The sequence below is a fragment of the Haemaphysalis longicornis genome, unplaced genomic scaffold (genome assembly GCF_048455015.1).
Source record: "Haemaphysalis longicornis isolate Haplotype H1 unplaced genomic scaffold, Haemaphysalis longicornis Haplotype H1 scaffold_5, whole genome shotgun sequence".
Classification (NCBI taxonomy): Eukaryota; Metazoa; Arthropoda; class Arachnida; order Ixodida; family Ixodidae; genus Haemaphysalis; species Haemaphysalis longicornis.
The window spans coordinates 11,648,439-11,665,334 of record NW_027526385.1 but is presented as its reverse complement, the minus strand read 5'-3'; the positions used below and the strand labels follow the sequence as shown (position 1 = coordinate 11,665,334).

The 16,896-nt window shown below is 47.4% G+C and overlaps 1 protein-coding gene and 1 pseudogene across 1 annotated transcript in view; one reads left to right on the top strand and one right to left on the bottom strand.

Annotated features, from left to right (window-relative positions):
• Axn (protein axin) overlaps positions 1 to 12,009 on the bottom strand; it is a 30,840-nt gene extending 18,831 nt beyond the window's left edge. The window contains exons 1-2 of the mRNA XM_077669886.1: positions 11,727 to 12,009; positions 120 to 323 (exon numbers count right to left, since the gene is read on the bottom strand). Of these exons, the coding sequence (XP_077526012.1) occupies positions 120 to 218 (99 nt within the window). The 5' untranslated portion in view covers positions 219 to 323; positions 11,727 to 12,009. The remainder of the gene's footprint in view (positions 1 to 119; positions 324 to 11,726) is intronic.
• A 744-nt stretch (positions 12,010 to 12,753) lies between these two features.
• On the top strand, positions 12,754 to 14,330 carry LOC144137877 (glutathione S-transferase kappa 1-like; annotated as a pseudogene).
• Positions 14,331 to 16,896: the final 2,566 nt, after the last annotated feature.

Here is a 16,896-nt window from a genome sequence, read left to right as displayed (position 1 = left end):
TCTTCTTTCTTAAACAGAGAGGAGACGTGTAATGGAGATTATCACAGAGGCGAGCAACGGAGGAGAGAGGTGAAAGCACGAGGTGGGTGACAGGGGCCAGACAGAGTAACAACCCCCACCTTCCCGGGGTCCCAGGGGGGTCGGGGCGAGCGCTCGCGGTGCTGCCGGCTGTCGGCGCCCTCGGCGGGGTGGCGACCCCCGGGGTCGCCATCCCCCATCCTCTTCTCAGACAGCCCCCCGCCCACCACGGTGGCAGCCGCTCCCCCCGGTCACGGGCCGTCTGCTGGGCAGGGCCTGCCAGCTGTCCCACATCATCGCTGCTCCTGCAATGCAGTTCAGTCATGGATGATCAAAGGCGGTACTGTCACAAAGGGGCCTGCACAAGAGCCGCACGTTGCCAGAAAGCATGCAAGAGCTCAAGGAAAGCATCAGTGGCGGTTACAGACACAGACCAACGCAACACTTTGACACCCTGTCGCCAGCGCACAGCTGACACGGGACTGGTTATGGTAGTACCGCAGCAACAACATTACAGGACACCAACATGCCACAAAATTGCAACTACAGGGCATCACGTGTCGCAGAACTGGAGCTGAACAAAAGCTGTCACGTTTGTTTTTCCAAATCCCAGAAGAGCAAAACAAAACGTCATGGCAGAAAACAAACCTGTTCGAGTAGAAGTACTGCTACAACATACTCCGCACTTCTTGCACGATGCTAAAGTAGATCACTTTGAGCTAGGCCAGACCTGAATTCAGGAAGGTTGCAAGCTGGGCTCGTTGGAAAGACATTCTTGGATAAAACCAGCGCGAACTCGGACGAAGACGAAGGAAGTGCAACATAAGGACAGCCGCTGGTCTAACAACTAAATTTTAATATCAGAAAGGGTGAATATAAATACTGAACACAAACAATAACGTAATAAAAAGACAGTGCGCATGGTCGAAACAAGTTTGCAAAGGTCACGGTGATACCACAAGTAGATATACACATGTTACAGTCACGGCACACGCAGATATGCAATCTCTTTAGGATGGACACACATGCTTGTTTGGCTTACACACTTATCACCTCGTTCAGCTATGTGGAATGCCTCCATGATTTCGCGGGTTGTTTGATTACGGTGCCTAAATAAAATGTTAGTGGCAGGAAAATTGGGTTTGCATTGGCTGCACTTAGCACAATGTGAAGAAAGATGGGATGATACAGGGCCTTTCAATGTCAATTCATGTTCACTCAAACGCAAAGGAATGCTGTACACAACTCCCGTTGCGCATGCGACATACCGGTTCTTGTGGTTGACACCACAACCAACCCCTTCCTACTCACTTCTCTGCTCTATCTTTCTGTCAAGCCTGCCACATACACAACGCAACTTGTTGTGGGCCGTGATAGCCACTTGCACTCCATAGCGATGGCCCACTTTTTTTTTAGGCGGTGGGCGATTGTATGAATGTACGGGATGACGGCAACCTTTTTGGGGCTTTTGTGTGTCCTCTGCAACATCCCGGCCACCGGACTTTATTATTAGGATTTTTACAAGTTTTTCACACGACTATGACAAGAGATGCTGTGCAAATCCTGCCTCCCTTAACTTTTTAACTTGCTCATTGAAGCTGTTTGTCATCAAGTGTTGGCAAGATTTCGAAACGGCTGAGTGAAAACATGACAAGGCAATAGCGTTTTTTACAAGCTTGGTAAGGCCCGATGAGTAGTTCATGAAAGGCTTGACTGATCGTAGCGCATACATCCAGCAGACATGCTCCTTATCAAACCGAAGGTACAAATCCAGATACTGGATGCCATTCTGTTTCGTTGCTTCAATCATGAAATTGAGTCCCAAACCCCTTTGCTTAGGAGACTAGGCACGTATCATACTTCATTCCTGCGTCAGCAAAAACATGAAATACAACTGTTTTATTCCTGTCAACGTGGTTCCCTAACAGTGCTGACTGCCAGTGTTGTAAAAATTTCCCCCACGACGCAAAAAAAAACCCTCCACACAAAACGAACATCCAAAATCCCAAGCACTAAATTATCAGCTACCTTCTATCAAATTTATTCACTTCTACAAACGTAAAGGCACATGGAAGAACGGAACGGATAGTAACTAGAGAAACGAGAGAAAACAGCAAGATATGCACCACGCCAGATTTATTAAAAGAAAATCCCGCGCCTTCTCCACTAACGTGAAACCTGGGGAGGGGCCAAGCATGCACTGTACAAGTGTATTCTTGGCGCATTGGCCTTTTTTGCCAACGGAGATGAAACCGTTGGGGGGGTAGAGGTATTTCAGCTTTGCTGTAAAAGTCTCTCGTCTTTGAAGCCCGAAGTGCCCCAGCGCGAGGCGCAAAGGAGTGTCCCGGTCTTTTAGCATGGTGACTACATGAGACGAACAACGATTACGACAACAGAAGCCAACAGCCCTAGCCCCTAAGGTTTTGCCCCTAAAAAAACATGTGGTGCAGCAGAGGCAATGTACCTATAGAAGGGTTAATTTAATAATAGACAAAGCAGAAACGGGAAAAGCGAGACAATTTCAAAGCCGCCCAAGTAAGACATTCCAGTTCCCATCATGCCGTGGCTCGCGATTACATTACATAGGCTTTGCTTGTAAGAGTTTTGTCCATCCATAACAATAATTGCAACCGAGATCCAGCCAACACAGAGGCAGACATTGGAAAAAGAGTGGGAAAACTGCTCGCATGTCAGAAATTCCCTGCAATATTGCAGACACTTTTTTTCAGCTGGAACACACTTTTCTCAGAAGGAGCAAAAGTTCATCTGTGTGACCATTTGTCGCGTGCGCTTTCTTTCCCCCACACACATTCAAAGACAGCAGCGAGTGTTCCCTCATGTATGCCACACATCTGGCCGCCAATAATGGCCGCACCTTGCTTGTTTTGGTTTCATCGTCATCATCACTCAAGTCCACTGCAGGACGAAGGCCTCTCCCATTGACCTCAAACCACTCCCGTCCTGCGCTGCTCGAGTCCACAGTTTACCTCCAAATTTCTCTATTTCATCCCTCCATTCGATTAATGGCCTTCCAGTTCTTCTAGACCCATCCCTTGGTATCCACTCTGCTATCCTAACTGTCCAACGGTTGTCGGTTCGCCTCACCACATGGCCAGCCCAAGTCCTTTTTTTTTAATTTGAATTATATCATCTCGTCAAGTTTGCTCTCTGATCCAGGTGGTTCGTTTCCTGTCCCTGAGTGTTACTCCCAACATTATTGAATCCATGGGCCGATGAGCTGACCAAAGTTTCAGTTTCAGTTTGGTTTCACTTTAGAGGATTTCAGCTTACACGAGTCATTTGTATCATGCTTGTTGATAGATAAATGTACTTTTACATTTTCAAAATTTTCAGTGCTATGTAACAATATAGCCTCCGTAAAAGCTCGGACTTGGATTACTTTAGCAAGGGATTAAGAATGGGGCCCGTAGATAGAAAGCAATGGGTTCCATTCCATTCATTGGAAGGTGCCCAAAAGTCGGCTTTTTTGGGAGTTATAATTGGCAAAAAGCCCAGTTGGGCGCGCAGGAAATTGAAATGACCGCACTAGTGAACTGCTCTAAAATTGTGGCCGCCAAATGTTGCAATCCAAAAGTAACTTTGAGGCAACGGTCATTCTCACTTTATGTCCCTGTCACACAGGCACCTTCAATCATGACTCGTCGAACCGGATCAGGTGCTGCTACATGATCACTTTCAGTCGATCCCGATTATGGTTCCCCATGTGTGACTGAAGTTTTCAAGTGTGATCGGAAGGGAGCGGTGGTACCCTCGTCCCCACTGAGTAATGTTGGGGAAGGTAACAACTTCAAACCACAAATTGCATCAAATAACTTTACTCAAACAAGCATACGATAATATTTATGTAGTTGATTGCAGCAGAACCCCACCTACACATTCTCACTATTACGTCTTCCTGGCCATTACATCATGGTAGTGTGGTCCCTCTAAAATGACCAGACAGGACCGTGCATTACAACCCGACTTAATGCGTCATCACACCATGACATTCCTTCTTTATACGCTGCAATTATAGAGCAGAAATAATGAAAAAATATAGCCAAAGTGCTAAAAGTGCGTGGAGAAAACGAAAAAAAAAAAAAAAAAAGGGGGGGACCCTGAAATGCTTAAAGGAGCACTGACACCAATTTTCGGCGTTAATATTGTTCCGTTGCAAGAAGTGCAGCAGGCGAAGTTGGGGCAAAGACAAACGGAGATTTATTTAGGCGAACTTGTGCCTCTAGAAAGAAAGCCACCAAAAAGACGTGGTTTCACGCGAAGCGCCGTTCAGCCAAATCAGCGTTCCAAAGCACGAGCCGTTCCACGAACTCTTCTTCACGCGCCACGTGGAGGAGCCTTTCGTCGTCGTCGTCTTCGTGGCTCCGTCTCATAGCAGACGCACTCGTGACAATATTATTGCACAGTTCGCTTCCTTCACTCAACAGAATACCCTGGCTGAAATATGAGCAGCCTGCGACGCAAAGAACATAGTTCAATTGGAACTCAGTGTGATGCGGGTTGTTGTGTGGATGAGGAGGTAAAGTTTCACTGGCGAAGAAGAAGCGAGGCACGTGACGTCAGACAAGGACAACGTATATTAACGGGACAGAATTACAGGGACAGGGACACCTGTACGGTGAGCAGCGCCTCCTCACACTCAGTTATCGCGCCGACGGAGCAGCGCGTGGAGCGGCACTCAGCAAATGGACATCAGCGTGACATCACTCCAGGAGAGGAAAAAGAAGTGACGCGACAGCGCTCGTCAAAAACTCGTGACGTCACTTCACGCGCGCGCAACGCCCTCTCAAGCGGGCGCCGGTGACATCCGCACAAAGCGGTGAGGTCAGGCAGGGAGTCTGTCATATGCGCCGTTCGGGATGAAAGCGCGGGAATTTGAAACAAACGATTTTCAGGCCATTCAATGTAATTTACTATCGCGCGCTGAGGTATTTGAAGTGCTGCTTTAGGTTGGCCAGACCATTAGGCATTGATAAAAGCAATAAAAGTGTAACCTAAAATTTTCGTGTCAGTGCTCCTTTAACAAGCAGTGTTGGCGCGCACCACTGAAATACTGAAATTGAGAAGGCATGACACGCCTATTAGCATCACCATCATCAGCATCATTGACACCGTCACAGTTGTCGCTACCCTATTTGCACGGGAACGCAAACTCGTTACCGCGCTTGTACAAACTGCTGCACCTGTTCTCTGCTAGGGAGTTCACTATGTCTCAAGTATTGTTTGCCTTCGCCACAGCCATTGACGGTGCCAAGAAAACGAAAATTTCTCTCGCTTAAAGACAAACTTGACATTCTGCGCATAGTCAACAAGAAACCCACATGGGAAAAAAAAACGTATTGTAAAAGAGTTTGACTGGCACTGTCGACTTTGACCTCAATTGTAGAACCTAACTGAGATGGACGTTGTACGAAGATACGCGAGCCACTTCGGCAATGAGGACAGCCACAAGGTGATCTAACAATTGGACCAAGGCAATGTCAAGTTTCTAGAGTCCTGGAACAAGCACCACACTTGCGTCAGATGTATTTATAGCTTGAAAATGCCACGTAAACTTATTTTGTGTATGAACTATGGCTTATGTTTTTTATATTGTTTAACAGCATGTTCTCACAATACTAACGGCATGCTATTGTTATACATTCCCTGACCTTCTTTACTTTTTTTTCGGCGGTCCCGTGAAAAACGTATAAGCAATGTTCTACTGCATACACTAACTGCTCAATCGGGATTGAAACATGCTGTGTACCATCAGCAGTGCATCGAGCAAGCTTGAAAACTTACTCTTGCTTTGCTTCAATCTGGATTGAAAGTGCTTGTGTGATGGGTATTATCGAAAATTATTAGAGCTAAAAAAAAAAAGAAGAAATGAGGGAGCTATAGAAAATTTTGGAAGATTTTTTGGTGGCTGATAAACTTTTCATTCGAATGGACCTTTTTCCAGTACCGGTCCCTCTAGCGGCCGCCACGGCGAACTAAAAGTGGCAGTAAGGCACACCCCCAAGAAAGTTTGGCTTTCGGAGAACTCGTGCACAAAATAACCTGGTCCTGCTGCCCCTCCCGCACCGACCCGTCACCCGCACCTTTCACATGAATGCCACGGTACGGTAGCAGGCGAACGTTCTCGTGACTAATCTGCCGTGTTCGAAGCGCCCCCCCCCCCCCCCTTTTTTTTTTCATTTTCGTAACCCCCTCACTGGCAGCCATGTGCTGGCAGCGTGGTCAGTCTCAAGTGTCTTCGCCCCTTTTCTTAGAAAGCCATTATTGTATGCACGTACGATCCCACCACGAGGAGTCCAAAGAGAGAGAAAAAAAGAAAACGTGCAGATTATAGCCGCTCCCTAAGCAGAAAACCAAGGGGCGTGCTTTTGTTTATTTTGCCCGAGGCGACTGCTAAGAATGGCGGACCGGCAGCCCGCGCATGCGCAGATCGCTACTGGAAAAAGGTCCATTGGCTTTTGTAGTTAACTCCTAAAATGTAGGCAATACACATAAGTCAGACATATACACCACTTTTGTTATTTGTTCGGGGCGATTGGCATTCAATCGATATCGGGAAAACACCACCAGAAATGCTCCCCACATTCATTAGGCGTGCCAACAAAGACCCATCTGATATTTGTTGCTACATTTCTTGCTTCATTTTGCTAGAATTAATCACCAGAAGTAGTCGCTAACCTTTAAATATACAACGCTGAAATGGCACAGCAGACTACTCAAATTCCAGCATACCCTACTGCTGCCACAGGACCAATATCTAATCAAATGATTTCACATTTAAAGAAGCTGCCATAGGTGGGTTAACGCAAACATTGCATAGGTAAACATCACCAGAGTTTCCAACTGTCCCCCACCGCCCTACCCGAGAACAATGACCAAGAAAAAGCAGATCAATAAAGACCACACCAGCTGGGCCACATCCTGCCAATACCTTTGAGCTGGCAGATGCAATCGATGCAAGCAAACGTTTCCCAAAACTTCAGCTGAAATGTTAATTCAAAATAACGTGTGGACACTTACACGTTACACACAGGTCAAGACTGAAAGAGGGGCATTAATGCGAATATAAGAATGACAAGGATGCTCTCATATCAGGTTGACTGCAGAGAGGAGTCGCTGAGAACGAGACGGGTGTGGAGGACAAAGGATGAAAAACTCGGCTAGAAATGGAGGTTCAAGATCAAGGAACGGCGAGACGCACAGCAGAATCCAGCGACAGAATGCACAGGAGGGGCTCATCATACTCAGGTCCACTGCAGGACGAAGGCCTCTCCCATCAACCTCCAACTGCTCCTGTCCGTTCATTGCCTCAGAAATTCCTTCTTTCAAACCCACCGAGTAATTGGCCTTCCCCTTCTCCTAAACCCATTTCTCGGTATCCACTCTGTCATCCTGGTAGTCTGGGGATTGGCATTTCGCCGAACTATGCTGGCGGCCCAAGTCCATTTCTTTTTACTGCATTAAAATCGCGTGGACTATTTACGAGATGGGCAAAAATGATCAAGGGTTGCCCAATGCCCGTAGAAAAAAATTTTATCCCTAGCGTTCAGGGCCATGAAGTTTTGAATATGCGGCCAAGCTTCAAAGCAGGATGGAAAATTGGGCTACCCTGGACTGGTGAACCAAAAAATGTTGGCAAGATCTTGGCAATGTTTTATGGATAAGGAAAAAAAAAGAAGTCAAGGGGGGTTCAAGGATTTTAAATCCAGCTCTTTGAATGTTTGTACCTGGCCATGCATAGACCGCTCAACCCCAAAATCCAGCAATTGTGAACATGTGCCAAAACTAGGAAACATTTCTGCATTTTGGACTTTTCCCACTTCTGTGCTTACTTTGGTCCAAAAGTACCTACTACACCTGAAAATGGCACTGGGTGTTTGGAGAAGTACTGCAGTATAGCGGGGGGGGGGGGGGGGGCATTTAGTGTTCACCTCTCTGAATACGACGATCTTCAGAAAAACATGTTACAGCCAATTTTTGGAAATGCCTAGCAGGTCATAGATTACAGCATTACCACAGCCACCATTTACAAATCGCACTGCCATTAATGGCGAGACTTCGGTGCATGTTAAAGATACCCGAGTTGTCAAAATTAATCCCAAGCAACCCTCAACTATGGCACACCTCATAGCCCATAAGTAGCTTTGGCATGTTAAACCCTATGACCTTTTTTTTTTGTTTTTTGCCAGTAATGACGTCACTTTTTCACACCTCTGGGAGATAACGGCAAAAAAAAAAAATGTGTACTATATTGCTAGTGCAGCTCCTTTCAATATTTCCTCATTTTACCACAATGTGCAAAGACTGCTAGGTTACCACAGCACAACACAGCCACACACCACCTGCCAGTCCTATTTTTCCCGAAATCTTCATATACGGCATAAACCTATTTTGGACAGGAGGCTGTTAAAACCCTGTGCACAAGGGTAAATACAAGAGCTTGTTGATTAAAAATGAAGTTAAACCCAAGTTCAGAGAATGACGTTGCTGCAAGCACAATTTTGAATGCAAAGTACTCCACATCAACATCGCACGGTTGGTGTGCGAGGTCTAGCAATCATCCTCGAAGCGGTTTCATTTTGCACGTGGCCAGGTTGTTTTGACATTCACAATTCAGAATTCCGCTCTTGCCTGAAACGACACTGAGCTTGCATTGTGTTCGCGTTACAGCAGTGATAGTGCTGGGCTGTATGAAGCTGGTATAGTCTATCGTTTTCAAATAACCCCCACCCCTTCAACGTGCCCTGAACAACGACCACGTTCCACGAGCACCAAACTGTTATAGGCCTACTTTACGTACACGAGTAACGAAAGCTCTCAGCTACGAGTTAAATGCGGGGAAAAACCTCCTGCATAGAGTACACTCGCTTCAGTTTTAGGCCATCTTCTAAAGCACTCACAATATCTCTGCAATTTCAGAAGCAATAAATGCAGCACTCGCTCGCGATACAATTTCAGTACTATTAACGCCGCTCCCTAAAAGAAGGACACTTGTCACAGGCGAAATGGTAACATGCATCCGTCCATCATGCCTTACTTCGAAGTTTAATCCTTAACCCCTTTGTGAAATCTTAATGAGAATGCACTGATTGTTTCGATGCAGAAAAGCCACTGGATCTTTTTTTTTTTTATGTTAAATAGTGCTGATGGAAATCTATTAATAAGCATTAACTCAGGTGAGGTGCATATGTGCCAAGCACATTCTCACAGTGGTTACGACAATCTACACAGTAACATGACCTGAACGGTCCCTACAAATAAATGCATCTAGATCAAAAGACCTTCAAAACTACAGATATAATGGCACGAAAGTTACCATTGCACAGCAATGTATGACACAAAATGACCACACATGCCAAGGCGCCAACAAAACTCCCTCTTTAACATGCAAGCGTTCAATGTCGCTTACCGGACAGGATGGCCTCATAGTGAAAGTGCGCAAGATTTCACCCAACCCGTCCGTCTAACAGCCCCCTCCCTCTTCCCAAACTCTCCTTTCCCGAACGCTATGGTCGGGGACCAATCAGAATAGGGTTTCTATTTCCCGCAGCAGCAATCGCGACACCTGGCGTCCCAGCCGGGAAAAGGGAAGGAGAGGAAAACGAAAAAAAAAAAAAGGTCCCCACATCGCATGCGTGTTCGACCCTGCCGCGGCCCGACTTTTACACGCTTGGCCGATCATTGTCATCGTCATTGGCCTCCACTAAAAACGCGACACAAATCTAAAACAGGCACAAACAAAAATAAAGATGGGGGCAGGGGAGCCTCGGGGTATCTAAACGGAAGAGCGTCGCTTCATACCGGTGCGCCGCCATAAACGGAGCAGACGTCCGTCTATCGCGGTGCATTCCAGTTTTCTCGTAAATTCTCTTTTTTGACACTTTCCCGCCAAGTTGCAAAAGTTATCAGAGGTGTTGCGTACCACGGTAAAAGTTTTCTAATGAAAAGTTTAACGCAATGAATAAAAACTAGTGAACTGCAGGTGTACAACGGCACATAGTGGTTCACACTTTACTAAGCTGTCCTAATTGGTTCGACCCAGCGAACGATTCGACAACTCTGCCCGACATTGTTTGCGAGTACACATTTTCTGTGCGCCGTAGACAGCACTTCACGGGGGCCAACCACGACCAAACGAAATTGGGCAACGTGGAATCGGAGACGCTCGTACTACGAACGACAAGCACCCACTCCGTTCCGTTCCATGCTCATCGCCGCTCGAAATTTGATTCAATCACGGCCGCGGACCACCCACGCTGTGTCTGTCGTCTGCTAGACGACGATAGCCGCAAGGCAAATTGCACTTCTACCGCCCCCCCCCCCCCTCCCCCCTTCCCGAAACCACTAAACAACGTTCTCTTATTTAAACTCAACACGAGCGAAGGCAGCCAGGGGGCACATAACACGAAGCACGCATTTTCCGCAAGCCGAAGCCAGCATCGCAGCGAAAAACCCGAGCGCAGGAATTTTGATCTCATTACGGCAGGCCCGCGGGGCAGAGCGGGAGAGTCTGCGGTTTTTCGATGGTCGCGCGGCTCAACGTGGATAGCTCCTTCGTCGAGTCGCGGTGAACTTCGAGTACCATCGAAACCACTCGCGCAGTAGTTGAGCGCGAGGGCATTGTTAGGAGCGCACGAATCCGTTTAGGAGAACACTCTTCAGAGTATCCCGGCATTGTTTCGAGTGCGATCGAAAACGGATGAACGGAACGAGTGACCGGGGAGGACCCGACAGAGTGCAGCCTTTTCGGACAGATTTATTTGTTGTCTTTTTCGATTCGAACGGGACCCAAGAGACAAGATTACGGCAATATACGCCGAGTCAACGTTCCTTAAGAAGCGATATTCGAAAGAAATAAGGATCACACACAATCAGCGCTTGCGCATGAATGAAAACGAAACTTCAATTAGCACGAAAGAGTGCAAATGAACATCGAAGATGCGTAAAAATCGCCGGCTTGGTGTAAAGGCACTAAATATTGTTACAACATGGATAAGGATCCGTAGAAAGATATAAAAGCTTCGAAAATCGGTGCGGCCGTCAGCAACAAGAGTTTACTGCTAGGATACTGGCACTGTCGCAAAATTACCACGAACAAACGTTGGCCATTCATAGCCCTGTCGTTCGAGGCCAACTATGGCAGTGTGATTGTTTTCTTTTTGTTGTTGTTTACTTATGTACCACAGCACTGAAAGGTACGAACAATAGCTGGGTACGACAGCCGCATGCAGAAAGCGCGAACCAGCAGCAGCAAAGCCTGCGAGAAAGTTTAAGATGAACCGATATTCTGAGAGCACGTCGTTCACACTTCTGGGCAGCTCCGGACAAAAGCAGCGCTGGAGAACAAACCTCGTTGACACCAACCGAGAGCTACAAGCTACTCCGAAATAAAAGTTTGTTTTAATAGTCAGACTACGAATGAAATACAGTGGAAACACAGCGGGATAGGCCTAGTCGTGTGTGAAGTTATTACCTCACTCTCAACACAACAACGATAGCTGAAGTGCGGCTAGCCAACTTTTGCTTCGACTTTTACTTCGAGCAGCAGCGACTCGAGAAAAGTTTTGCGGAGTAAACAGCGAACAAAGTCGGCGCGAGCTGTCTGCGCGTCGCCAGCGGCGGCGAAATTCGTGCAACGATGCTGCAAGCTCTTGACACTCGGCAATCTCCGTGGGGGCTTAGGTACTCACCGGTGTTCGTTGCCCGAGCCTCCGACGTCTAAATAAAAAAAAAAGACGTGCCGAAGACGAGCGCTAGGCCTAGCGCTCCTGGGCGCCCGCACGGGATTGACGCGGGGTGACGACTCGCACTTTTGGCACCGACAACTTCGGAAGACGACGCCCGTGGTCTAGGGCCCGGGACCCGCAAGATTACGTGAATACAGCCGCAAATTCCGCACCACGATTCTCAACCCCCACCACTGCCGCACATGTATACGGCCGCCATTCTCAAGAGCGGCAACGTCACAAAATATTGCCCAATGGAAACAGCAGATTTTGAAACGTCATCGCGCGCGCTGGCCAATCACGGGCGTCCTAGGGAACAAATATTGCCGGTGTTCTCGGTTCAAATTTTTCGGTGGGCATCGTTCACGCATTAAAATTGGTTGGACCATACTGAACTCCTGCGCGAACTGCAATGTACAGATTTACGTTTACAAACGAAGTGTATATCTCATCACAGTACACATGTCAGCTCTGTCGCCGCCAAATTCGAACTCTAACAAGCGCCAAACAAACCACTGCGTCGATATTTTTTTCGTTTAAAACAGGCGCCGATGAGCAGATGTCAAGAATTTCGGCTAACTTCATCCCCCGTAGAATTATGAAAGCGGCGTGTCTGGCGCTTCAAGTTGGTGACTCGTTTTACTAGTACTCTTTGCGTATGTTCGTTTTTAGTCTCCTGAACGCGTGAAGTGCACACGTGTTTAACAGGCGGCAGAAGTGTGCGGCCGCCAAGAGAACAGAGCTGGCGAATCTGATTGCGATTAAAGCACTGCCCCTGCAACACGCTTTCTGCCGGCAGCGTGGCAAGGGTGCGTGAAGCCGTTTGGGCGGCCGAGTCGCTCTTTTCTTTTTTCTTGTTGTTGGGTTTGTTGCCTGCTCGCAGGGAGGGGCGGCTGTGCTTTGAAGATCAAAGGCAAGACGCCGCCACCGCTTCGCACGCTCCGCGAGCCAAGAAGCGAAAAAGTACGCAAAATAAAAGCAAAATCTGGGAGCGTTTTTGGCGACGCCTGGCGGCGACAAAAACTCTCGGAGCACGTTGTCTGTGAGGACGGGCACTTTTATTTCACGTTTTTATTTTTTATCGAAGTTTTTAACGCTTAAGTTCTCGTAGGCCACTCGTGCGCACTTGCTCTGTGCGTGACTGCGTGTGTTTGTTTTTTTTGGCACTGCAACAGAAGAAGATGCATCAAATGACATGGAGGAAAGAAACGCAAATTTCTTTCCTCGATGATCATGGTGTACTGAATTCGGGGAGGGCCTGCATTGCAAGATAATAACAATAATAATAATCTACGAACGAATGCTTCCTAGGCGGAGGCATTCCGTGTTGTCAGTAGCAGACGACGTATAGATGCATCCCTAGAATATCCACGCGGAATTTGTTCACAGGCAATGAGTTGGTGGTAAAAGTTGCATGCACTAATGACGTGAAAAACTGCTACTCGACAATTCTGAAACGTTCTGTTTTGCTCAGTTTCTCGCATTTGCCTTTGTCCCTGAAAGTGGCCACTAACTGTTGACACTCGCCTAGGATTGACAGTGACAGTTCCTTGACATCCTCTCATTTGGTTGAGTACAGATGGTGGCGTTACACTGACTCCACTCGGGTACCTTCCCAAAATACCAAAGTACCTTGCTTTTTAACCAGCAGTGACACCAGGACGGGACGCGGACAGTTTGATTTGGCCAAATGAACCGGGTCCGACATCGTGGACGTCTATGGCTGCTCCGCGCGTGATCGTCGAACTCTTCTACGACGTCATCTCTCCCTACTCGTACCTTGCGTTTGAAACGTTGCTTCGATACCGAACCCCGTGGAACCGGTGGAACCTGGACGTCAAGCTGAAGCCCTTTTTCCTAGAAGATGTCATCAAGGAGACGAGCAACAGACCGCCCGGTTTCGTCCCCAGCAGGGTGGCCTACATGGTGGAAGACCTGCGTCGGCTTTCAAAGTACTTCGGCGTGCCGATCGAGACTCCGGACTTCTCCCTCGAGTACGTGTACACTGTGAAGACGACGCTCGAGCCGCAGCGGTTTCTCGTGGCCCTCGACATGAAGCACCCGAAGTACTTGGAGCCGGCGTCCAGGGATTCTGGAAGCGCTTCTACGAGGGTTTCTGGAGGGGTTCTGGAAGCGCTTCTACGAGGACAACAAGGACATTACCTCGGAAGACGACGTCTCGGACGTCGGTCGCAAAATCGGAATGGCCGACAGCGAGCTGGACGCACTCGCGATGATCGAGGGGGACGCCGTAAAGAATATTTTGGACGGCAACACGAAGAGGGCGGTGGAAGAGTTCGGCGCATTCGGCGCACCGACAATAGTCGCGCATGTCGGCGGAAAGCCCCTCATGTTCTTCGGCAGCGACCGGTTCCATATCCTGGCCAGCGTCATAGGAAAGGAGTGGCACGGTCCGAAACCAACATAGGCCAAGTTGAAATATACGTCACATCTTCGCTGAACGTGCTCGCGAAAGGAAAGCTTAGTAGAAAACGTTTTTGTGTTGACGTTCACCTACGTACTTTCGGTCGTACAATGACCACACATGAAATTAAATGCAAAGACCAAGACGCCAGTATCTATTGTGGCAAACTAGTCCAGTCATCCTCTTTGGACATACGTGCTAGTCATATACAGGGCTAACCTACGGTGATTATGCAGTCTTAATAATTCCGTATTTTCCTTTTTAATGGTCATCAAGTGCACCAAGTGCATGTATCACACCAGGTTTGTTAGACCAGGAAAGCTAATGACCCCTCACAGACATCGTACAACCACCGTTTGTATCAAGGAAAAACATAGCTCCTTTGTGGATAAATAGGTCCGAAATATTTTAATTCTGTAATAGTACTTTGTCTCATTGTAATGGTGAATTGTAAGCAGTGAGATGGTAAGAAATAACTGCACGTGGGTTCAGTTCAGATGCTCCCAAGATTGTTTTCTACAATCTGCGCTTCCTCATACCCCGATCCTTGGATTACTTGCTGCTTGGCTCCCGAAGTACCAAGAACCAACAAGTTGGGCTTGTGTGTTATACATGACAAAAGTTGGCAAGGATGAAAAGGTGGAACGGAACAGCGCAAGCATTCATGTTGTTCGTTCTACAGTTCTGTCCTTGTTATGCTGCACCGTGAACTTCCTTTGTCAATTGGCCATAGTCACCCCAGGCTAGTTAGTAACTTACGCCTTCTGACATTTTTATTGCTTTCACAAGCAATGCAATGTCACATTACGAGAGCTGAGTGAATGAGTTGTTTCAAAGTCGTGCAAAACACAAGAACACGTCTTTTATTTTGTTGAAGGCAGTGAGCAAAGACTTGTCAGCTGGGGTGAAGCGCGAACTGACATTAACTTATTAGAGTGAAAAAAAAAAAAATGGCAGCCTGTTGAATGCAGAATGCACAAAATGTTGAAACAAACTTAATAGTCTAAAACATCCCGGGCCATCTCCACTAACGCGAAACCTTGGGAGGGGTGAATCATGCAGTGTATAAGTGTATTCTTGGCGCCTTGGCGTTTTTGCCAACTGAGATGAAACTGTTGGGAAGTAGAGGTATACAGCTTTGCTGTGAAAGTCTCGTGTCTTTGAAGCACAAAGCCCCGTGTATTTTTAAAACATGTTATGTTCTAGCGCGAGGCATAAACGAGTTTCCCGGTGTTGTAGTACTCTGACTACATGAGATGACGATTACTACAACGATGACGGGAGACGCCAACAGCCCCAACCCCTTAAGGGCTTCACCCCTAGAACATGGGGTAAGCATTGCAGATTCTAATCAAGCTATTTGTGAACCCCAAAAATCGATTTTGCCTGCAGAGAACCCATCAAACAGAAAGCAAACGTGGGGTGCAGACCCTTCATTGTATGTCAGTGCCCCATCATTTTTGCTCTGTGGGCACAAAGCCATTTTTTGATGTTGCGCATAGACTGTGTTACTTTTTTGGTGATTCCTAATGCATTTTTAAACCCATGACCATAGATACTTTTCAGATGGCGACGAAAAGCGAAAACTCCCTCCTGTCGAGATTTCGGTGCACGTTAAAGGTCCCCAGGCAGTCAAAGTTAATCTGGAGCCCTCATCTACGGTGCACCTTATAGCCCAGGGGTAGCTCCAGTGCGTTAACATCGCCATCAACCACCTGTTTAGGTTCACAGCAGGACGAATTCCTCTCCCATTGACTTCCACCCACTCCTCCACCCGAATTCATTCCACGCCCCAAAATTTGAATTTGAAATCTGTTTAGAACGTCGGTTCATTCTGACATTACGAGCATAGCGCACTGTACCATGCTAAAAGACAGTTATCAGAATGAGCTTTACCCCGTCAAGTTGTCGCAATCATATTGCAGACGGCGTCTCAAGTCTCCGCGACCATATTGCACGAGGTAAATCGGCAGGGCTGAAGCTTGTTTTCCTTACAATGGCTCAAAATGGTAAACTGCAAAGCATACAACCATGCGAGCAACAAAGGTGATTTTCATCTGCAGTCCTGCAATGCCAGTAGTCGTGACACGAAATTTTGGATGTTGGCTTCTAACAGCTCCCAGCTAGATTTCCCAGAACACGGGTACAACTTCATGCTGAAGACTTCCCCAATGCAATGCAGTGACATTGGGCACTTGGACACCAAACGTCTTTTGTCTTCCCTGCCTGTTAGCCAAAACCTGACTCGTGGGGCACAACAGCAAGTACATAACTACATGTGTAGGCAGTGAAATCCACCCATGTGTTTCGTGCCATCGTCTACTATGCGAAGGTAGCCACTGCCACGTTATGTCTCTTCTCTTAATACTCCAAAAAGCCTAGTGAAGTATTCGTTTCTTCTTCTTCATCATCATCATCACTGACTTATCTATGCCCACTGCAGGGCAAAGGCCTCTCCAATTACCCCGGTCCTGTGCTAGCTGCGACCAATTTATCCCCGCAAACTCCTTGATCTCATCTGCCCATCTAACCTTCTGTTGCCCCCTGCCACGCTTGCCTTCTGTATAGGGATCTACTCTGTTACCCTTAATGACCAGCGGTTATCTTGCCTTCGCATTACATGCCCTGCCCACGTCCCCTGAAAATTCCCTGAAAATGCTCTAAGGTTACTGAGGTGACGTCCCACTTCTGTTAGTACTTACTGCTCGA